The following is a 24,525-nucleotide window of genomic DNA, read 5'->3' on the forward strand; positions in this document are numbered from 1 at the left end:
TGAGAAAGAAAGGGTTCAACGATCATCTCCACCTTTGCAGCCAAGTTCTGAATGTGCTGAATGTATTTGCGATTTTCTACTGGTTAAACTGACACCAAAACTTATAACCAAAAGTCATGGTGATCATCTATCACGCAAGGCCTGGATATCTATTACTGTCAAATCACAATCAGTTGAACTGTGGGGAAATTTGCAGGAAGGTCTCTGCTAGCCTTTCCAGGTAAGCAGAAAGAGCCAAGTCATCTGATTAATAGGCCACTTTCTGGTTCTCATTGCCTGCAAGGAAGACAATGCCTTGTTCCATCTTGAATAGCTAAGTTTAGGCATCCTTCGCAAGAAAATGCATGGTGGCCCATTTCTTTTTCCTAGGATAACACCCCTTTCCTGCAACACAGGACGAGAGATGGGAGCATTCACTGGGTGAGCTGCCATAAACCTCTTTAGCAGAGCTTATTAGATGCCAGAATAGACAATCAATCACTCTCAGTTTCATCTTTGATGGGGGAATGCCAATTTGTCGAAGTGTTCTAAGATGTTTGCATTGTTTTTCAGGATAGTTGATAAGATTTGAAGGTGGAATCTCCCACTTCTTTGTGATCTACATGTTTCACTTTACAGCACCCATTTTCCATTTGTTGAATTCAACTTCACTATCCATTTAACAGCACTTTTAATTTCCTCACTGTGCCAGTGTTTATTGACCGAGTGCAGAACTGACAGAGACACCCCCCCAAGTTATGTGGCTTGAAACACACTGACCCAAACACATTTCAGGTGTAAGCTGAAAATTTGTTGCTGGGCAGTAGAATTGACATTTTGGGCATGAGCCCTTCTTCAGGTGTAGTCCATCCCATCAGTACAGATCTACTTTCCACTGTATTAGTAGCAGTGGCCCACAACCAGAGGTGACATCTACCACACCAGTCTCTGAGACATTAATTTTTCTCATCTTACTGGGTCTACGTCAATTTGCACATGGCACGGTTTTAGCTTTTACTGCCCAGTTACTCATGCTGGCTACACAGAATAACTTTCCTGGTCCTACCCATCTCTGGTACCAATGGACCATGAATCATGATGACTAGTCTCCCCCTGTAAGGTCCTCTGCAACCCTGAGCAAATAGCTAGAACTCTACCACCAGACAAACTACGCTGACTTCTGAACTCTTACTCTTTGGAATAGAAAATAGAGTTAATCCCCCACGCTACATTGTCTCCTTTTACCACTACATTCTTTTTAACTGAATAATTTCTACCATCCCGCCATGACAATGGTATCATGGTTAGTTAGTTCAACCAGCCTACAATACTCACTCTCTCCAATCAAACTGAAAGAATCTCAAATCAGTTGGATAATTGCAAATGCTGAGGCTCCCAACCACCGGGAATACCAAAAAGTCAGCAAAGGCACAATGGACCAAATGGCCCGTTGCCATTCCCAAGATTCCAAGTGCATATTTTGACAGAAAAATGTATGCACAATTTGAAAAATAAGAAAATTCAGATCACTAGATAATGCATTTCACTCACCACATCATCTTCATAGCCACCTGCAAGCACAAGGGAATATGCTCCATCATTACTTCGACCATGAATTCCTGCCACATGTGGTCGGTGAACCCCAGATTCACTCACCTTCAAGTTGAGAAAACAAGTGAAAAGATCAATAACAAGATAACCATAGTGCAAACAATAAAACAAACAAGCTTAACCAATTTCCTTCCCCACAATGTAACACAGCAAGTCTGCCAAGAGGGCAGGTGGGCTAGCAACCTGCACCTGAGCTTTACTAAAACCATTCTGCAGAACAAGTGTCAATTTCTGCTGAGAAGTTCTGTTAAAACTGGATTCTTTACATACTGCAGAATCCTAAGTTCAATTCTTATATCATCTCATACAACACATTAGGGTAAGAGAATATAGCTAAACCAATTCAATGAAGCACTCCCTTGCATTGGCTAGGCATTTGATAATGGCTGATATGCTTCACAACACAATTCTTTTGCCTTCTTCCCATACTAAGCAAGAACCTGTCTATCTATCTCTCTCTATCTTAAATACTTTCAATGTCTTGGCCTCCATTGCCTCCTGTGGCAATGAGTGGCAGATGTGAACCACCATCTGGCTGAAGAAATTCCTCCTCATCGCATTTCTAAAGGGTCGTGTCTTCACTCTTAGACTCTGCCCTTGGATCCTCGTCTCTCCTACTAGTAGAAAATCTTCTCCTTATATGCCTCACATTATTCTATAAGTTTCAATCAGATCCTCCATCATCCTTCCAAACTCAGTTAGAATCAGCGTTCTCAAACGCTCCTCATACGACAAGCGCTTCATTTCCTGAATCATTCTTGTAAACCTCCCGTGGATGCCCCCAATGCCAGATAAAGGCCATCAAACTGTCATAATATCACAAATGTGATATTATGAGCCTTATACAGCCTCAGCAGTACATCTCTGTTCTTGAATTGAATGCTAACATTGAATTTGCCTTCCTAACGGCAATTCTTTTAAAATTCACTCAGGGGTATGGACATGTCTGGATGGGCCATCATTTATTGTCCAACCCTAATTGCAGAGGGCAGTTAAGAGTCAACCACATTGCTGTGGGTCTGTAGGCCAGACCAGGTGAGGATGACAGATTTCCTTCCCTACTGAGCGTTAGTGAACCCATTGGGTTTTTCTGACAATCGACAATGGCATCGGGGTCATCATTAGAGTCTTAACGCCAGATTGTTTACTAAATTCAAATTCCACCATCTGCCATTGTTGGATTCGAAAGCAGGTCTTCAGAACATTAGCTGAGTTTCTGGATTAATAGTCTAGCAGTAATCCCACTACACTATTGCCTCCCCCAAGAGAATCTTGAACTAAGACTCATACCCAAAATCTTTTTGTACAGTCAGTTCTGCTATAACATGTTTTTCTTCAATGCGAATTGGCTTTAAGGCGATTGAAGAATTTAAACTGCTATTTGTAGAACACAAATGTTCATTAACTATATTGGCTATAACACGATTTCAGCCCCATTAAATGACACAGCTATCGCGTGATCTCCGTAAAACATGAGAGATCGCACAGAAACTGAACTATCATGTTATATCAGAACAGAATGTACTTCTTGATTACCAAAGCCTTTTCTCATTTAAAAAAACACAATCTGCGCCTCTATTCTTCTTGTCAAAGTGCATAACATCACACTTATCCACATTGTTTTCCATCTGCCACTTCTTTGCCCACTTGTTATGGAGATAAGACTCAGATTTTAAAATCTGGACATTTTTCTTAATTTTTGGCCTTCTTTTATTTCTGCTATTGTTGTTTTTCTAAATTCTGGTTTTGTAACCAAGGCAGCAACAGAAAATGGCGACTTTGTACACTTTTCACTATACTAATGTATTCCTATTGTTGCCAAGTTGAGTACAGTATTTATAGATTGGGAGACAGAAAGTTAGAATTTGGTATTTGCAAAGTGCTGGGGTGAAAGCATTGCTTGGTCCCTTTAAAAGATCACATGATTTTTCTGTGCTTAGAGACTTAAAATGGACATCAATAAGCAGCAGCTTGAAAGTTGGCAACATTTGTATCAAACGCTCATACAGTTAGCAGGCCAAGCAGCAGTTGTTTTTAACCAAGGCAACAGACTTTTGAATTTAGCCAACCAATTACAACCAGGCACTTAGATACCAAAAATCTATTAAATATAAGTATGATGGCTTTGACAACATAGGGCCAATCCTATTGCAAGAAATATTGATACGTCTGCAAGGGTATAAAAAGGGGCAGTTGGACAAAGAAGCTGGAGCTACCTGCAATCTGCCAGAGTTAACGGCCCTTGGCTCTCAAGAGAGAGTTGCTGGGTCTCAAAGTCTCCTCTATGTCTTACAGAAAGCACCATCTAAATAACAGTGGTACCAATGGCACAACAGTTAATATTCCTGACAGAAAAATCAACAGAGAAGGCACGAGTATTCCGGAAAACACATAACCCAGTTGTAACTTCGAGAGACTAAATTCTAGTTTTTTTTTAAAATGAGTGGGATTTAGATTTATTGGAACAGCAAACCATTAGAATTTTTCTTTGTAGTTAGGAGTTAAAAGAGATTTATTCAGTTTGTTAATAGTTTAGTTAATTTATTCACTGTTATATAAATAAATTGTTACTTGTTGGTTTTAAAGTGAGTGTCAGGAATTTATTTTATTTAACTACAAGGTGTTACTATAAAGCAGGTTACACCACTTTTCACACTCCTTTTACAGATTAAAGGGTGAGGTGCTCCTCTTTAGTGTTTCGTTTTTAGTCCCCAGAGAAGGATCAACTTCGGCTTTATATCACTATATTTGAGGAAGCATGATAATGAAATCTAATTCTAATTCTAATTCAGTGCCACTCATGGGGATTTGGATTTGTAATGGATTACATACCAGCCTAATTCACAGTTATCAAGAGAAAATTTAGAATAGAAGAAAACAATCTAATCCTTTATGTCCATAGCAGTGTAATCTAAGCAGACTAGTGATATATTTCAGATATCACTATTTTTATACTCACCTTGAGATCATTGCACAAAGGTATGTGCTAATCACAGTTTGCAATGGTACATTTTTTGACTACTGCGAAGAGGTAGTGGGACTAAGAACTGAGGTCCAATCCTATTCCTGTATAGTATCAACATTCAAGGACTTCTGTAAATATTTCTGGATAGCAACGTGGGTATAAAACCCAAGGGATCTTACCTCTCTCATTGGGTTGACTTTAGTTAACCCATTTCTGATCTTTAGAGATCAAGTACATACTGAGGCTTCAGAAGTGACGGCCTTCTGACATTATTGCGAAATGGTTAATCAGAGACCCAGTTGCAGGGACAATGGTTTGAATCAGAGCATGGCAGATGATCGAATTTGAATTCAATTGTTTTAAAAATTTTGAATTAAGTGTCCAATGACGACAATGAAATCATTTTAAGGGAAATAAAATCTGGTTAGCTGATGTCCTTTAGGCAAGAAAGTTGCGATATCTGACCAATACATGATTCCAGATCCACAGCAATGTCGTTGACTCTCAAATGCCCTCAGGGTAATTAGGAATGACCAATAAATGGATAGTGATGCTCACATCGCATGAATGATTTTTTTTTGAAAAGGTACATTTCACATAATTTATCACCCTTCATATAATGTAAATTTAAAATCGATTAAGATTGTCAATGATCTCTCCATATTGGTATAAACAACCACTGCTCTCAGTCACTGAAGCACATTTTTAACCTTTATCTTTTGAGTTATATAAAGTAGAGCTGTTGAAATAAATTGACAGAAGTTAAATAGATTGACTAAAATATCATTTAATGAAATAACTCCAGCTTACTTCATGTATCCAAAACCTCACACGAAAAGCAAGCATACCTGGACTCTGAATTTCCATTGGGTGCCTACTGGAACACCAGGAATAGGCCCATAGTGGTTAGAAGGAACAATTGTACATTCTTTTGTGCGGCCCACACAGGCCATACCCTGGAATAAACCAAATTAATTACTTACAAAAAACGTCTGAGCGCATAGCAAGGTCCTGATTGCAGATTTATTGTTAGGTGTAGATGAAAGTGATACATTATAACAGAAAATCAGGGTAATAAGCATAATTATGTGTACCATTATTATAACTATTTATACTGCTCACACTTTTCAAGTTTTACTATTGAGGCTAATTTGTCAATTTCAGGTATTTTACAGTTAAGTGATCATTAAAATTACTTAATCCTGGAGAAAGTCACAGTTTAGGAATGAAAATGATTATGGATTATTCAAGGTAAATTCTTCAGTTAGCTACATTATCAAAATCTCACTTTAAATATCCTAAGAGTGGATTGCTTTTATTTCATTTCTGCCTTTATTAAAGCTTCAACCTATGTTTGAAATATAGTTGCTTCAAACTTCTAGCACTACCACACCTCATTTTAAATTTTACTCACCTTGCCCCAGTCTCTCTGACAGGCAGAGTTAGCAGAAGCCATCTTAGCCTTCTTTTTGCTCTCTTTCAACTTCTCACCAGCAAGCACCACTTCATTAGCATCATTCTTGCATAGAGGGCAATACCTGTGATCAGGCACACTTTATGAGTTGGCTAACGAGGTTAGTAACAATCTGCAACAAAGCTTCACAAACGTGGCAAAAGAAAATCTTTCAATCGGCTAAAATCCTCAACATCAGTAGAATGTGTATATGTGCATTTTTTGGACGTCACAATTAAATGTTTTTCTTTGACTGACATTTTCCATTGCCTAGGGAATGTCCGTAGACCAGCAGGCTATTGCAAAAGAAATGAAGCAGCCAAAGATGTGGGTTTTAACAGCGTTTTTCAAAATTCACAGGATGAAGCCATCACTGACTAGGCCAGGATTTATTGCCCATACCAGAGAGCAGTAAAGAGACAACCACATTGCTAGGGATCTGGAGTCGCTTACAGACCAGAGCAGATATGGGCAGCAGTTTCCTTCACTAAAGGACAAGAGTGAACTGGGTGGGTTTTTCTGACAGTCAACAATGGATCCATGGTCATCTTAACTCCAGATTTTTATTCAACTCAAATTTCACTATCTAGCAGTGATGGGATTTGAACGCAGGACCTCAGAATGTCACATGGGTGTCTGGATTAACAGTCCAGCAATAATACCACTAGGCCAGACTTGAAGGAGGAAAGATGTAGAGAGCACAGAGGTGTTCCTAGAACTTAAGAGTGTAGATATCTTAAGATACATGCACTAATACTGTAGCAATGAAAAATGGAAGCAGCCAGAATTAAGACAATTAAGGGATATGGTGGGGTGGGGAGGATTGCTGTAGGATATTACAGGGATGGGATGGTAAGATAAAAGTCATGAAGAGAATTAAAAACAAACATGAGAATTTTAAAGTTGAGATGGTGAATGTAAGACAGGGAACTAAGGGTGATAGTTTGGACTAAATCCAATTCACCAAAGAAATGGACAGCAGAATTTAAAAGGAAGATTGCACAAAGAACCAAACAGGAGTACAGCGCAATAATCAAGTCTGGAGTTGAAAAGACATGATTGGAAGTTCCCACCAGGGGTCTACTTTGGAACTGAAGAAAGGATTGAAACCTGATTGAAAGGATTCAATTATGGAGTTCGAGGAAAGCTGGGCACAGATTTGAGAACAGCCAGCAACAAGGTGTTTGGAAAAGAAAAGATAGTAAGAATGGTGGGAGAGTCAGTCTCATCAGTACAGGAGCAGAGATGGCAGATTTAAAAGTGTGATCAACAATATCTGGACCTGGAAGGGAAGTTGGTGGGTTAGCAGTTGCGAGATTGAGGGAGCAGACAATGCGTCTCCTGGGCAAGATGAGCCAAGTGTTTGTATGAAAAGAAATAGAAAGTAATTTGGAGAAAGCTGTGGTTTCTGAGCTAGGGAAGGGCAGCTTTAGAAAAAGTTTGGCCGGAACAGCAAATGGGAGGGAAGGAAAGAACATGGAAGGGCTGACTGATCAACAGCCTTGATCATGGCGACAAAGTCATCCAAGGGCTTCTAATGCTTACAATTAGAAAAAAAACTGCAAATTGGTTCCACCATGTACTCTTCGGAGCACTGATTATGAAACTTTTGTAATCTGTAAATTAATCCATCAAATTTGTTCATATAATTGTGACTGCATTCTACCATTCTGGCTCTTGTCTAAAATCTTATGGGGTTGTACAGAGATAACTCAATTCTTCAGTAATAGCAGAAATATCATTTAAAGGGTCAGGTCAGTTCTGTTCTCAATTGCTATTCCCACAGGTACGATATTTCACAAAGACAAGATAGCTTTATAATCATGTTCAGACATAGTCAGGTACACACTTCAACTGCACACAAAAGATCCAGGCACATAAAACAAATTATCAGCAATGCTCTCGCACATATTCTCAGTGGATTGTGAGTTACTTGAGGAACTAACAATGCAAGCAGCATTAAAGCTTATTCAACATACTAGAAAAAGTTCAGACATTACTCATTTTCTTTTCTTTCCTCAACCAAAGCAAAACAAATGCAAGAGCTGAGGCCAACATACCAGTCTTCAACTTCTGGAATACTAGTGAGAGGAGGATTGAGGCAGTAGGTATGATAGGCCATATCACACTCATCACACAACAATTGCTTCCCTGGGTCACCCTTTCCACCACATATGTGACAGGCACATTGTTTGCAGTCCTTGTTAGGGTTATCTTTGCAATGCTTGCATTCAGGTCCATTCTGCCCTACAGGCAAAAAGGTATAAAACAGAAAAAAAGTGTAATCTAATATGCAGTACTGAGATTCTACACACCTTTAAATTTCTTGGGAAGGAAACAAGTCAGCAAAGTACAATAGGCACCCATTAAATGTTCCATTTGCTTGACCTTCAGGAGTTTCCCCAACTATAATATTATAGTTCAAGTATGGCCAATTCACCTAACCTGCACATTCTTTGACTACGGGAGGAAACCAGAGCACTCAGTAGAAACCCACACAGGCATGGGGAAAACGTACAAACCCCACAAAGGCAGTCAGTTGAGTTCAGAAAGCTCTTTTATTACATGGCTGCTTGGAGTAACAAGAACATCTGGTCCCAGTACAAAAATCCAGCCTAATATTCACTAAACAAAACAAGTAAATTGAACAATACAAGTTATAACTTCAATCAAAGGACCCAATTATGTGCTGAAGACTTAATACATCCATCAGCTATTCCAATTAGGGGCAGGGCAGTCGTCACAGTGTCAGAGAGATGTCTAGCATGGAAACAGACCCTTCCATCCAACTCGTCCATGCCAACCAGATATCCAAAATTAGTCTAGTCTCATTTGCCAGCATTTGACCCATACCCCTCTAAACCCTTCATATTCATATACCCATCCAAACCCATCTACAGGACTGAAAATTCAGAACTCAAATTCAAATTGCACCAAATTAAAATGTGAATTTTTAAAAGTAGCAATTTAGGAAGAGCATCACACAAAAAAAATTAAGGTTTTCATGGAAATCAAACTGTTTCATGTTCTTGCTATCCCTATTTAATCTGGTATCAGTGATTTGACAGTCTTAACTGTCAACGCACTACTGACAGTAATATCAAAATTGTGAGAATACATCTTCAAAACAAAATGCAGATAGACACATACTATACATTAAAACAGTAATTTCTAAAACCAGGTATGGTGACATTTTTGTCTTCGGTAAAAGAAATGATACTGATCTCCAACACCCCACAAATGTGATTTATTTGTGCTTTCTCTTAGATCCAAGTTTTAGGTAATAAACCAAAGCAACAAACTTTCGCCGATACAAACTCTGGTGCCAAAATCAAATTAAGATGTGTGAGAAGAATACCCATTCAGTCCAAAGTCGCAAGGAATTTGTATGTGACATGCCAACAATCCTCAGCAACCTTACTTTTCACAGGACTTTCAGATCCATTGATTCTAATGCTTCCTGGCTCCTCAATCTTGTAGATTTCATCCACCAGTGAGATTCTACAATCATTCAAAGAATCACCAGCATCTCTGTATCAAAAATCAAAAAAGATTATGTACACAAAATGCCTAAAGGCAATATGTCTGGCTATTACCTGCTTTTAGCTGGATTCCAGTACACATTCGTGGGACACATAGATGGGAGAAATAAAACTTTGACATTACAACAATGCAATTGCTTTTCTGCAAACGTTATAGCAAATCATAGCATTCTAAAAGATTTTAGTCAATATTTAGAAATGTTTAGTGATTTTCTTCAAGTAACATTAGAATGTACAATGCTTTATAATAAGGATATACTGTGTCAGTTGTGGGCTAGACCAAATAGGTTACCGATTTGCATGTGTGTATCCCCTAATGGAATATACTGCAGGATTTAAAAGGTCAGAAACAAACAAACCCAACACAGATGGTATTGAGATTGGATAGTGCAATGGTACACGTCTTTCACATGTTTCTTAATTCCAATTTGTCTTTCATGAAGACTATTCAATAATTCACAGGCTACCTCAATAACTGCTACTTTGTCTGCTTTGTGAAACAAATGAGTAAGAATTTAAAATACCGTCACAACAGACTATTCCAAAAAAGAAGTTGAATGAACATGGGCAAAGACATGGACTTTGCAAACTAAAGACAAAGGTGGTGGACTTCCCAATGTTTGATGTAATAAAGTTGTTGAAGCCTCTAACATTTCTTAAAAACACACACAAAAATCTATTCAAATCAGACTACTGAGTGAGACAACCCACTCCTTTTAAGAAACTAAATAATTCATAATTCATCAACAGCTTAATACAAGTACTGCAGAAAGAAAAGTCCAAAAACTTAAGAGTAAAAAATTTAACATCCTTACCCTAGAAGAATTTTTGCATAGATCTCTTTTGTGGTCCTAGTCTCCCTCTTGCGTAGAATTTCTGCATCATACCAGTATCCTCGCTCTTTAGGTTCATCTGGGTTGTAGTTCACCATCACCACATGTCCAACATGAAGTTGGTGCCACTGCAAGACCACCCTCGCTCGCGGTCGAATATCTTTCAATCTCAGCTGCACTATTCCATTTTCTGGGTAACTTCATAGATGTAAATACATAATTTTAGCTTCAGAACTTTTATATTATGTTGCTATACATAACCATGTAGACTGCAGCAAAATATTTATGAAATTTTGAGTCAACCTTAACTCTTGAAGATGATACTCAATGTTCAAGACAAAAATAAAATGGTATCGTCATAGATGAACAAGTTGGGTAGTATTTAATGCAGTGGGGATTTCGGCTGTTATTTGGGGAGCAGGAACAGCCTTGAGTCAGTGCACTCAGAGAAGGCCCAACATTAGTAATTGCCACTCAGGCTTTCAGTGGTCAGCAGTGGGCCTTCCCAGGATTAAGGATGACAAGGGAGTGAAAAATTTATCCCCGAAAACTGCCAGCCAAAGGACAGTACCTCTCTGTTGTAGGGGCGTCACTGGAACAGTGGCATCTGCCAGCAATATGTGCAAAATACAGATAAGCAACAGCAGGACATGTTTTTTGTATTTTTTTAGGGTAGTCGGAAAAAACAAAGTGCCGATGTTTCTCAGCAGTCAGGTTCCAACACTTCCCAATACCAATTCCATCAACAAGCACTGGCGCTGCTAGAGGCACAATGGGTGGCATCACTGCCTTGGTCAGGGACCCAGGTTAGTTTTCAGGCTTGGGTGACTGTGGGGAGTTTGCATGTCCTCACCATGTCTGTGTGCATTTCTGCCAAATATTCCAGTTTCCTTCCATACTCAAAATATGTGTAGGTGAGGTGGACTATGCAGTAAATGTGGGGTTAGAGGCATAGGGTGGGGGAGGGGAGGGGGGATGCTCTTCAGAATTGGTGCAGACTCTGTAGACTGAATGGCTGCTATTTGTACTGTCAGGATTTTATGAATGAGGGACTGAGACTCATTTCCAGGAGCGTTCAAGCAGCTCTACCAGGGTTTGCTTTTCAAGCTTCCCAAATGACAATTAATCTGCCTACTATTAATCCAAATCTAACAATGGAGGCATTAATTGCCTGATTAAAGCCATCAATCATCAGGATTTAGATAGAGCAGAAACTAGAAAGTACTTGCATCTCTACCCAGTAACCATTGCCTGATTAAATATCTCCTGCCTCCAAAACAACCTCAGCACTAAAGTCCACCCTACTAATGCTATTTGCATTATTTTTAATAGCTCACATGAAATCACGTTTATAAGTTAAACATCTTCATCAGATAGGGAATATAAATCGGAGCCAGAAAAATAGATGGGAGAAATTGGAGAAAGTTGTCCTATTCCCAGCAATTATGAAAAAAGCAATAGAAGCAATTAAAAGTGTTCATTTTATTATGTCATTTTAACATACTCTTCATATTTAATGTGATAAATCACATCTTCAGCAGCAATCTTTGATTCTGTAGTTTTGCTTGAATGTGCAGACTCTTCATTACTGGTTTTAGTTGCAATTTCATCCTGTGTCACATTAATGACAACAGCTTCAAACCAAGCACCCATGTGCATGTCTCGAGCATCGATCAATTCATTTATCTAAAAAAAAGCACAAATTCAAAATCTCAAATTGCTCTGCAATCGCACATTACTAGGCTTCCCTGTAGGGAGAAATTACTTAACCCACTATGTAAGACAGAAGTTTTAAGGCAACAACATAAAGCAAAAGGGCACACTTGCCATTACTAAAACCACCTAACATACCTACACTGCCAAATCTTACATTTAAACCATGAAGTCTGCATACTCTATACAAGAACAAATAATTTCCAAGTTAGTGCTGTCTGGTTTGTATAGGTTTCTGCAACTGAGCTTGCTACTAATCATTTCCATAGACCAATCAGAAAAATGTTTTGCAGCATTATATTAGTTCAGAAGATATCACGAACTGTAAATCCTAACTTTGCCAAAACATAAACATCCAAAGTACAGAGTGTGTTCAGAGGTGAAGGCTAGAAGAATAATTTACATACGATAGCAGTTGTTGTAAAATCATATTTATGACTAATGTGGAGCTCTGGGTCTAAACACCAAAATGCCCTATATTCTGGTTCACGACTTTACCACTCGGTAAAACTGCAAATTCACTAGACGAACACAAACCTTTCCCCGGCATTCACTAATGCTTTTTCCTCCAGAAGCTACATGCGAACATCCAAGTATGTCAATAAGTTATTGAATTCTGTTTAGTCGGAGATCCACACTATTGATTTCTGCCAGAACCACGTAACTCGCGATCTTATTGCATCGACTTAAAAGTAATCAAAAGACTTGAATATCAGAGGTGAGATTAGAGCAGGTCGAGGCAACATTTGACTATAGTGGCAGTAAAGCATTGGTGGCGGCGAGTGTGTGTGTGTGTGTGTGTGTGTGTGTGTGTGTATAGAGAGCTTGGACACTTATTATAACAATACATAAAAGAGGGAAATCAGAAAATGTTGGAAATTCTTGACAATCCGGCAACATTTGTGGTGAGGAAAATGGTAGTAATATTGCTGCTCTTGGACTTTTCGTGAGAACAGAGTAAGAAATTAGCAGTTATCCAGGGACCAATCATCTCAGGTGGAGTTCTAAGGGCAGTGTCCTGCTCAGACCAGTATTTTTCAGTTGCTTTGACAATGACTTTCCTCAACTATAAAACTGGAAATGGAGATGTTCTTTGGTTGCAGTATTTAGTTCAATTCACAACTCATGAAACATCTTGGTCCTGAATGCATAACAAGTCAACATCCAGGCTCACGCACATTATAAATTCCATTTGACAGCATCAATGACATTGTCACTTAAATGCTAATGAGGGTGTAATTTAATGGAGCTATAATTGACCAGATTTGATTTAGCAGATGCTGGAGATCAGAGTCTAGATTAGATTGGTGCTAGAAAAGTACAGTAGCTCAGGCAGCATCCAAGGTGCAGGAAAATTGACATTTCAGGCAAAAGCCCTTCTTCAGATTTGATTTGCATGAGTCATATTAAAGGAAATTGGGCAGATATCACTGTTGCAGTTGAACATATCACCTTGACTACAGGTATAGCTAACTCTGGAGATAGGTCTTCAGAACACTCCTTGGTATGTTAATATATTTGTATTGATCTCTAAAATATTAAAGACAATACTCTTGTATATTAAAGCATTAACATGACAAATGCAAGATTAATTCTGCAGTTATTGTAGTTTGATATGGGGAAACATCAGACTCCAAGAACTGAAAAAAAAGGCTTTATTTGTTGCAATACCATCAGTTTTCCCAGTTAGAATCTTAAAATAGAAAATTCAGATTCTTTAAAAAGATATAAAATTACTTAGTAGAACTGTACATTGATGTGTACAGTTTGCTTACCTTATATAAGCCAAACCCTGGGTCAATGAGATCTGACTGACCGGACGTTCCTGCTTGTCCATCCAAGTCCATAGCAGCTTCACCACTATTAGAGTTCTTATCTGATTCACTTTGTGCAGAACCACATCCAGAGTCTGTGTCAGAGAGCTCTGCATCTTTTTCTTTTCTCGCGGTGCCTTTTGATACAACTTGATCAACCTGACGAATTAGCAGCTGGATAATGTCATTAAGTCCCACATTGTAGTCAAAAAGCGAATGGGCATCCTCCATCTAAAGAGATAAAGGAAAAAAGTTAGACATTACTAAGAAACTTTCTGAATTGAGGGTCTCTAATCATTTTTCATATATGATAGCAACATCCCATGGAAATTTTGTATGTTCAATTTCATCAAATTACAGCCAGAAATTTTTTAAAAAGAAGGGAAGGTAAGGAAAAAGATGTAGTTTTCTTAGCTACCAAAACAAGTATAACTGTCGTTAGTAGAAAAGGCAGTTATTATGTGAAAATAACTTACATTGCAGAACAATGCCCCTGCTTTTTTAAGAGGAAAATCCAGAATTGTTTTTAATAAAGCAGGTCATAAGTACTTCAAAAATACTATGATTTTATCCACATTACCAACTCTTCTACTACCAAGATGAAGGATAGATTGAAAACAATGCAACCAAGAAACCTTTGAACAGCAAGACAGTTACTGCATACTTGGCCTTTCCACCCATGTTTTCCATACTAAATTAGCCCCATTTGCCTGCGCTTGACCCATATCCCTCTAAACCTTTCCTATTCGTGTACCAACCTGTTACGACATGGAAGTCAAATCCCTGTTAATTAAAACCAAACGCCCAGAAAAGCTCACCTTGCAATCTGTTAGGAGAGTGACAGAGAACTCCCAATTTCCACTATTTTAAAAAAATAACAATTTTTCCTAACTCCAATAGTGAACACTAAACAAAGACTATTCACAAAATCCAAGCCCCACTTTTCTTACGTACTTACTATCTGACCCCAACTCTATCAAAAATGCTGCTCCAATACAATTATTAACATTACATTAACTCAATCTCAAGCCACTGTTTTCTCCGCTGTCTTCAATTTTCCATCTGCTGATCTCCTTGGGTTCTTTTTCCTTCCTTCTTAATGAAGTATGTTTTTTCAATGAAAAGGTACCTTTGATTGATAGTGTCTTCTAATTTCTTTTAGAGTAAGATTTTAAATGGGCAGTTAGCTCTCCGGCTCTACAGCAGTTGCTCTCTGACCAATTTTCAAAATGCCCACTTTTTGTTTTAATATCCTCCAAGATTGGACCAATGAGCCGGTACAAAGTTGTCAACACAATAAATTCAAATTCCATTGAATTTTAGTATCCTCGACCTGATGTAAACTAATTGGTTATATTCAAATTGTTGTCAAAACAGCAACCAAAATTCAGGTATCCATTTACCAGCCATCTGCTACACATATCTATTTTCATATAGCTCATCTCCCAGCCTTTCCATTCAGGCAGCTGAGCCTGCACTTTAAGCTTACTTCAAAATTCAGAAAACACTTTCTATTTTAAAGTGAACATACATGCTTTTGACTTTTTAACACCATCCAAATGTCTTTTAAATCTTGCAATTGTACTTGCCTCGACCTCTTCCTCTGACAGTTCATTCCACACACGAACCACCTCTGTGTGATAAAGTTACCCCTCAGGTCCCTTTTAAATACCTTGCAGTGAGTCACAAGCACAGACAAGCTACTGTCACACTGGTTCATCATCAGTACTTCAGTGACTTTGCTCAGTATGTCAACATGGCTTTGAATGACATTACTTTCCTGTTTCTAGTCATGTTCCTGGAGAACAAACTGTAAACCCACACAAACACAGGAAGTGCTGGAGAAACTTAGCAGTTCTGGCAGTATCTGTGATGGTTTAAGTCCATTAAGAATTTTCTACAGAACTGGATTGTAACCCCACAATTTAATTTTAAATGAGTTTTTATGCCTTATCCTGATGAAAGATTAACAATTTGAAATGAAACCTTGTTGTTTCTTCACAGATGTTACCAGACCTGCTGAGCATTTCCAGCATTTCTATTTTATTTCAGATTTCCAATTTCTTTGATACTTCACTTTTGTTTTATTTAGATGTTTATTCTTGAATTTAGCTAAATCTCTAAAATATGAAAGGAAAGTAAACACAGCTACTTTGGGAACAATGAACTAAATACTGAAAACAGCAGAGGGACACAGTGGTGGAGTGGTAATAATACTGGATTAGTATCCAGAGGCTATGGCCAATGCTTTAGAGATGCAGGACAACATCCCACCATGTTAATTAGTAGACCTGGTAATGAAGGTAATCTCAAACTATTAACAATTAACAACCATTCTATTCACTCATGCTGAGACTTCACTTAACCTTTAGGAAAGGAAACTGCCAGCCTCCCCTGGTCTGGCTGACTCTTAACTGCCCTCTGAAATGACCAAGCAAGCCATTCAGTTCAAGGACAATTTGGCATTGGCAGTAAATTCTGCCCTTGTCAGTCATATCACAGCATGGCATGAAATAAAACAAATACCAGCTTTAAAATCAACATTAATGCACAAAGTTAATAATTAATAACACAAAATTAATAACACAAAAATTATGTTGATCGATACAAATCCTTCAAAGAGACAAGTCAGACACAATAGGCTGAAATGTCTATTTCAGAGTTGTATGGTTTCGTAATCTAGTCTTTACCTTAAACATGCATGTTTTAAATGGTGGAGGATGTATTTACTTAAAAAGGTTGTTTATCACTCCTATCTTGTGTTGCTAAAAGATCAGCCTGAAACACTAACTGGGTTCCTTCCTCTAGAGGTGCTACCTACTTTGCCTTAATTTTTCAGCTTTAACACCAAATTTCCAAAATCAGACACATTTTGCTTTTGTGCCTTTTAAAATCGTTGGGGAATACACCACAGGAGATCACTTTGCCCATCACCAGCTCTCACTGCTGAGTCACAAAGATCTGGATTGGGTCCTATTCTAAGACTCAAGGAAAAGGCTGGCATGACAGTGCAGCACTCTGGGGATGCAGTATTTTCAGAAGTGCCATACTTAAGATGAGATGAAGCCTTATTTTCCCACTCTGGTGGGCATAAAAGACCTCATGCCACTATTTTGAAGAAGAACACAGATATGCTCCCTGACATCCTGGCCTACACTTATCCCTCAATCAACATCACAAAAACAAATTACCTGCTCATTATGACTATTTGTGTTGCACCTCCTTTAAACTATACAATGACTACATTTTAAAAAATAATTCTTCATTTGTTGCAAAGTGCTTCAAGATATCCAGTGGGCACTATATAAATATAACCTTTTCTTTTCTATTTGTTCAATTCTCTTCCAAAAATTATTTTGGATCCTGTTCTGCCACCCTTCAGAAAACTGATGTCAGCTCACAATAACTCACCGTCCATTATCCTTAAGATAAAAGGTTCCTCCTGTCATCTCTTTTTGACAATCACCCAAAATCTGTGTTGGCTGATTACCAATCTTTGTGCCATTCAAAACAATTTATCTTTACTAATTCAAAATCATCCACTGGCATTCCAACATCTGTAATCAGTTCAGCTCTGAAGTGGAGGCTTTATAATTGAAGGACCTCCTGGTTATTAGCAGCTGCTCCATTTCCTATAAATGGTCAAGTTTTAAGCTTAGGGGTAGCAGATTTAAGATAAAGACAAGAAGTTATTTCTCTCAAAGTCTCATGAATCCCTGGCATTTATTCCTAGAGTACAATGGATTTTGGGACACGAAGTTTGAGATGTGGATAATTTTTAATTAGTAACAAGTTGAAACGTTATGGAGATTAGGCAAAAATGTGGAGTTGAGGTTAAGAGGAGATCAACCATGATCTCATCAAGTGGTGGAGCAGGTTTAAGGGTCTGAATTGCCTATTCCTGTTCCGAGTTCTTCTCTTCATAACTAATGCCTTCAGTCTCCTTCTGTATCATGTATAACCTTGGTATGTCTCAAAGCATTTCACAACCAACAAAAGGACATTTGAAGTACCATCACTGTTGTAAAGGAGGGCACATGGCAGATAATGTCTGAATAGCATGATCCCACAAACAGCGATCTGATGCTGGTTGATGGATTGACAATGTCAAGTACATCAGAGAGGCCAGAGTTCTTGCCAGCTAATTTTATCTCCTTTGAATGGCATTATGTGCAGAATACTACTTCCAACAATCATGAAAGACAGGACTGTCATCCTCTGATCTGGCTTTGAAATTACTGAACTGAGACTTTGGGGTAAGTAAAAAAAGAATCAGCACATCTCCAGCATTAACATGATCATTACAGCCAATAGAAAATGAATATATGTTGTTTAAATATACTAATATTCTTATGATTGCAGTCATCGTCAATTAAAAAGCAGATTCCAATATTACAGGAAAGAAATTTAATTTTATGACAGCACCATCCTGTGGCAAGAATCTAGCCTCTCACTAAGGTTTCTCTTCGTTCTGGTATATGAAACATTAAACAAATGGGTGCTACAAGTGCAATTATTTAATTCTTCATATCTATGCTCTGTCCACATAAAGGACAGCTAATTCATTCTCAAGCTTTTACAATTCCAATGAATTACAAACAGAAGCTGCAAGCACAGATCATCTATACGCCGCATTTCTGTTCTCTCAGGAGAGAAAAAAAGCACAAGTGCTGTACTGAAGCAATAGTAAAGAATTGATTACACTATAGATCCAACAATTCGATACAGGACTGTTGAAATATGATTGGAAGTAATGCTGCAAAGCCACAGTTCAAATTTTCTTTTTACGTCTTATCACAATTAGGTTGCTTCACTATGCCCAACTAAATGGTCACTTGTCAGACAATGCTGAAATCGGAGAAGTAATAGCCACATGGGTAGTCAAATTGTTTGCATGAGTGAGAAAGCCAAGAAAAAACAAGCAAACACCCTGCAATCTTTCACCATTATTTTAAATATTCTATAAAGATGCAAATTTAAACCTAAATGTTGAAATTAAGTCAAATTAAACATTTACCCAGATTTTGAGCACCATCTACAATCCACAAGTGAATCAGCATGTCACTACTTACCAGTTGTTGAAACAGATATTGACCATTGAAAATGTCAGAACACATTAATTGAGTTGTTTGAAGAAGTAACAAAGAGGATTGATGAGGGCAGAGCAGTAGATGTGATTTTAATGGACTTCAGCAAGGCGGTCGACAAGGTTCCCCATGGGAGACTGATAAGCAAGGTTAGATGTCACGGAATACAGGGAGAACTAGCCATTTGGATACAGAACTGGCCCAAAGGTAGAAGACAGAGGGTGGTGGTAGAGGGTTGTTTTTCAGACTGGAGGCCTGTGACCAGTAGAGTGCCACAAGGATCGGTGCTGGGCCGTCCACTTTTTGTCATTTACATAAATGATTTGGATGCGAGCATAAGAGGTACAGTTAGTAAGTTTGCATATGACACCAAAATTGGAGGTGTAGTGGACAGCAAAGAGGGTTACCTCAGATTACAACAGGATCTTGACCAGATGGGCCAATGGGCTGATTAGTGGCAGATGGAGTTTAATTCAGATAAATGCGAGGTGCTGCATTTTGGGAAAGCAAATCTTAGCAGGACTTATACACTTAACGGTAAGGTCCTAGAGAGTGTTGCTGAACAAAGAGACCTTGGAGTGCAGGTTCATGGCTCCTTGAAAGTGGAGTCGCAGGTAGATAGGATAGTGAAGAAGGCGTTTGGTATGCTTTCCTTTATTGGTCAGAATACTGAATACAGGAGTTGGGAGGTCATATTGCGGCTGTACAGGACATTGGATAGGCCACTGTTGGAATATTGCGTGCAATTCTGGTCTCCTTCCTATCAGAAAGATGTTGTGAAACTTGAAAGGGTTCAGAAAAGATTTACAAGGATGTTGCCAGGGTTGGAGGATCTGAGCTACAGGGAGAAGCTGAACAGGCTGGGGCTGTTTTCCCTGGAGCGTCGAAGGCTGAAGGGTGACCTTATAGAGATTTACAAAATTATGAGGGGCATGGAGAGGGTAATAGACAAAGTCTTTTCCCTCGGGTGGGGGAATCCAGGAATAGAGGGCATAGGTTAAGGGTGAGAGGGGAAAGATATAAAAGAGACCTAAGGGGCAACTTCTTCACACAGAGGGTGGTACGTGTATGGAATGAGCTGCCAGAGGATGTGGTGGAGGCTGGTACAACTGCAACATTTAAGAGACATTTGGATGGGTACATGAATAGGAAGGGTTTGGAGGGATATGGGCCGGGTCCTGGCAGGTGGGACTAGTTTGCGTTGGGATATCTGGTTGGCATGGATGGGTTGGACCGAAGGGTCTGTTTCCATGCTGTACATCTTGATGACTCTATGTCATTGAAAGTGATTTTTTTATACGATATGCATCAGCAAAACATAGGAGAGCAATGAGTTAAGTATTATGCCAAATCAATGTGAGATTGTGGGGGCAAATCGTGCACAAGGATGCATTAGCAACAATTACTTATGTCAACTTGGCTCTCTCACTACTAATTAATTGTACTCTTGGGTACCTTCTCCCCAACCCCACTGCCTTCCCATTTATCTTTCCACCTCATTCCTGATGAAAGGCTTTTGCCCGAAATGTCGATCTTCCTGCTCCTCGGATGCTGCCTGACCTACTGTGCTTTTCCAGGACCACTTTAATCTAGATTCCCAGGATAACTCCCTCCCGACTATAAACCACTATGCCACCACCTTTGCTGGGTCAGTCCTGCCGGTGGAACAGGATATATCCAGGGATGGTAAGGGTGGTGTTATATGTAAGGTATGATTGCATAAGAATGACTATGTCAATCTATTGCTTGACGGAAAGATAGCTCTCCAAATTTTGGCCCTAGCCCCCAGATGTTGGTAAGGAAGACTTTGCATGGTCGGCAGGGCTGTTTGTGTTTTTGCCGTTGTCTTTTCTGGTTCCAAATTCAATGCCAGGTGGTCCATCCAGCTTCATTTCCTTGTTGTGACTTTCTAGCAATTGAAATAACTGAGTGGCTTGCTTGGCCATTTCTGAGGGCAGTTCAGTGTCAACCAAATTTCTGTGGCTCTAGAGTGACACGTAGGCGAGACCAGTTACGGTTTGCAGATAAAGGATACTGAGTGAACCAGATGGGTTTTTCCTGACAATTGACAATGACTTCTTCATTCAACTCTTAACTCAAGATTTATTTTAAATCAAATTCAAAGTCCACCAACTGCAGTGGCACAATTCAAACCCAGGTCCCCAGAACATCGTTCTCGGTTTCTGGATTAATAGTTGAGCGATAATAGCACTAGGCCACCACCTCCCCTTAACAAATATCGCGGCCCATTGCTGATGTCAAGAAGATTTGCCGAATTTGGTGACATCTGAGAAGTTCTATGGCTGACATAACAAATCAAAACATTTTTCCATGCTATCAACAAAACATATCAGGTTGTTCCAAAGAGTTTTAAAACCAAAGTAACTTAAGTGTAGTCATGATTGTAATGTAGTAAGTGTGGACACCAACTTGCGTGAAACAAAATGCTAAAGAGATGGAATCTACTTCTCAATTCTAAGATCCCTCACTTGAACAATCAAAAAACTGGTTTGGAAGGATCCGGCACACATGTAAATATGTGACCCACTGTCACAAAGCACCGGCTGTCCCTGAAGACACGATTTGGAGTTGCAGAAGTTGGACTGGGGGTGTACAAAGTTAAAAATCACACAACAACAGGTTATAGTCCAACAGGATTAATTGGAAGCACTGGCTTTCGGAACGCTGCTCCTTCATCAGGTGGTTGCCTCATTACAACCACCTGATGAAGGAGCAGTGCTCAGAAAGCTAGTGCCTCCAATTAATCCTGTTGGACTATAACCTGTTGTTGTGTGATTTTTAACTTTGGTCCTGAGGACGAACGTCACATTTTAAAGCAGGACTCCATAGGTGGCGCTCAAAGATGCTTTCTACAGTTAAAAGCCTGGAGCAATATAAAAAACTGTCACTACTTTGCCCAACCGCAATGCATATTAACAGCATACTTCCCTGTCAGTACATCAGTTGCTGTAATGGTGAGAATGCTGTCTGCAGCAATGTTACTCTGAAGAAATACACTAGTTCAATTCGATCCTGTACGTAAATAAGAAATTGCCTGAGTGGCGCCAACTATTACTTTAGTTTTCCCGGTACCTGTGTATTTGAATGAAAATTTTTGATCATTGTTTCAACCAGGATAAAACGATCATGATGAAAAGTTCGGCAAAACGTGCAGGAGAGGGCACATTTCGCCCCCATTGCGGTGGAACTTTATCCCGGAGAATTATTGAGAATAAATCGACAAACGGGTGGTCGGGCATTTAGCGCCTTTTTAGCACCTCACACCTCCCGCGCAACCGAACACTGGGGGAAGAGGGAGGGCCAACCGCTGACTGACAGGCGAACGGGCCAATCAGATACAGCGGAGCAGGAGACAGGGCCAATAGTAGCGCGACAGTCAGTAGGCTAGGTTGCTGTGTAAACAGCCCGCCTCTGGGTGCAGTTGGAAAGCCATGAAGTTTTTAAACCATTTAAAAGTAGATTTAACACGGAATTAGAATAGCAGGGAGCGGGTGGTCAACGCCCAAAGAAATAAGAGTAGATCTTTATAGATCTATTCACGGACGAATGCTATTTTGACAGAGTGGTATCCTCAGGGAAGCCCCGCTCTGTCGATTATTACTTAACGGGGGAGGCGAATCCTCTTCTCCCGCGCGTAGCGGTGGATATTTTTAACCCTCTAGTGCCAACTTGAGGTGCTCGTTGCTAAATACTTGCTTATGTGGACAGCCTTTTGTTCCCTCTTCAGTCGTCCCATTCAAATTGGGCGCCCTCCTGTTAACTTTCTACGTACAACCCTTATGCAGAATACCTGCTTTCCCCGGTAGAAGAGTCGCTGCCGATCCGCCTCCACCCCGAACGCTTCCCGGATCTTTTCCCTCAGCTCCTGCACCGGGGTCAGTTTGGAGAGCCCGTCAATGTGCCGCGTCTCCCTGCCGTCCATGGTTCGCACCTGGATCCACATCTTCAATCACACTCACTTCAACAAAAGCGAAGAATGATAATCACTTCGGACGTGCTGATGCCTTTTTTTTTACCCCCAATCTCCTTCTCAGTGACAGGGGGATGGGAAGCTTTCCCGCGAATTCAATTGTTTTTTTTAAATCTTCCCCCCCTTCTCCTTGAACCCAACGGATCTGCTCCGCGCGCGCAGCATCCAATTCAAACCCGCGCTCTCCCGCCTATTGCAGCGCGCGCATAGCCGCCCTGCTCCGATTGGACGGCGAGCCCTGGCGCCGCACCGCCCACTCCAACAACGTCAGCGCGCCCGACCAATGACCTCACCGCGTCGGGCGGTCCCCGCTGTCGCCTCGCCCCTTTGAGGGGTAACTCGGCGGCGCGAAGCAAATCGCGCGAGGTTGTGAGGATCGTGTTGGGTTGGCCACCTGAGGAGAAGCGCTTAGCTGCCTTAGAGGCGAAACAAAAGGTGGCCAAGAGAGGGAGGCCGAAAGGTGGTGAAGGAAGGACGAAAACCTTCACAAAGCAACGGCACGCGTGAAACATGTCAGAGGGGAAAAAAAGTAGATGCCCCCCATTCTCTATCAGCACACGCTTTGGCGCCAAAATCTCAGGTGGTTTTTGTTTGCTTGGCGGGAAATGCCTGATCCCAATGAGTCAGAAATGGAGCCACTCCTCTAACATAAACCACAAATATTCTATTGCGGAACATTATACAGTATGTGTCATTGAGAAAACAGCACAGCAAGGATCCTCACCGTTAACTTTGGCTACATGCCTCTGGCAAGCGGTCGTAATTCCGCTCCATTGACTCACGACAATTTAGTTACACAAATTGTCATGTCCAAACTTATTTTTCTTATTTTCTCGCTCTTCTGCTGGTAGTTTTGTACCCGATTTTGAGCTCAAGATTTTCAGTTTGCAGTCGTGCACATATTCCTCTCAGATTATGAGATCTACGCACCCTGAAGTTACAATAAATAGAAAATGCCATTTTGGCGTAAACGCATTTTATACCGTCGAAGTAGCTTATTAACCCAGCAAAGATCAACATCCTCACAAGAGTGAGAACATTATAAAATCCAGTAAACACAGATCAGAGCATATTTTTAAGCTACAACTTTCTAAATAGTAGAGCTGTATGATTGAAAAGTCTTTTGGAAAAGCATCCTTTTAGGTTCATGAATAGGAAGTGTTTAGAGGGATATGGGTCAAGTGCTGGCAAATGGGACAGATGAATTTCGGATATTTGGTCGGCATGGACGAGTTGGACCAAATGGTTTGTTTCTGTGCTGTACATTTCTATGACTCTAAGATGAATTTAGGAAAAATCTTTGAAAAGGTGAAATGAGGCAGTACAGTACTTGATATGTAGGAATAGCAGTGGGCTGTTCACACCCATAATACAGAGACAAAGGAAATTCATGCAAACATGAGGCAACTAGCCAGGTTAGGAAGTGAGCTTGGACTTAAGCATGAAAAGTGATGCAAGGCAAGAATGGGGCTACTTTTCACCATGCCTCATTTGTAAGCTGTGATTTCAGACTTGAGATTCACTGAGGAATATTCTA

General features: G+C 39.9%; 1 protein-coding gene across 2 annotated transcripts in view; it reads right to left on the reverse strand.

The window, feature by feature from the left end:
• uhrf1 (ubiquitin-like with PHD and ring finger domains 1) overlaps nt 1-23,161 on the reverse strand; it is a 36,614-nt gene extending 13,453 nt beyond the window's left edge. Inside the window, exons 1-9 of one of the 2 annotated variants that reach the window (XM_060845898.1) lie at nt 22,809-23,161; nt 13,872-14,141; nt 11,888-12,069; nt 10,366-10,581; nt 9,430-9,539; nt 8,069-8,255; nt 5,970-6,093; nt 5,404-5,511; nt 1,531-1,635 (exon numbers count right to left, since the gene is read on the reverse strand). In XM_060845898.1, coding sequence (XP_060701881.1) covers nt 1,531-1,635; nt 5,404-5,511; nt 5,970-6,093; nt 8,069-8,255; nt 9,430-9,539; nt 10,366-10,581; nt 11,888-12,069; nt 13,872-14,141; nt 22,809-22,961 — 1,455 coding nt within the window. In that variant the 5' untranslated portion in view covers nt 22,962-23,161. Of the gene's footprint in view, nt 1-1,530; nt 1,636-5,403; nt 5,512-5,969; nt 6,094-8,068; nt 8,256-9,429; nt 9,540-10,365; nt 10,582-11,887; nt 12,070-13,871; nt 14,142-22,090; nt 22,216-22,808 lie in introns of those variants that run through there. The other variant, XM_060845899.1, reaches the window with a different exon arrangement.
• Nucleotides 23,162-24,525: the final 1,364 nt, after the last annotated feature.

The sequence above is a fragment of the Hemiscyllium ocellatum genome, chromosome 28 (genome assembly GCF_020745735.1).
Source record: "Hemiscyllium ocellatum isolate sHemOce1 chromosome 28, sHemOce1.pat.X.cur, whole genome shotgun sequence".
Taxonomy (NCBI): Eukaryota; Metazoa; Chordata; class Chondrichthyes; order Orectolobiformes; family Hemiscylliidae; genus Hemiscyllium; species Hemiscyllium ocellatum.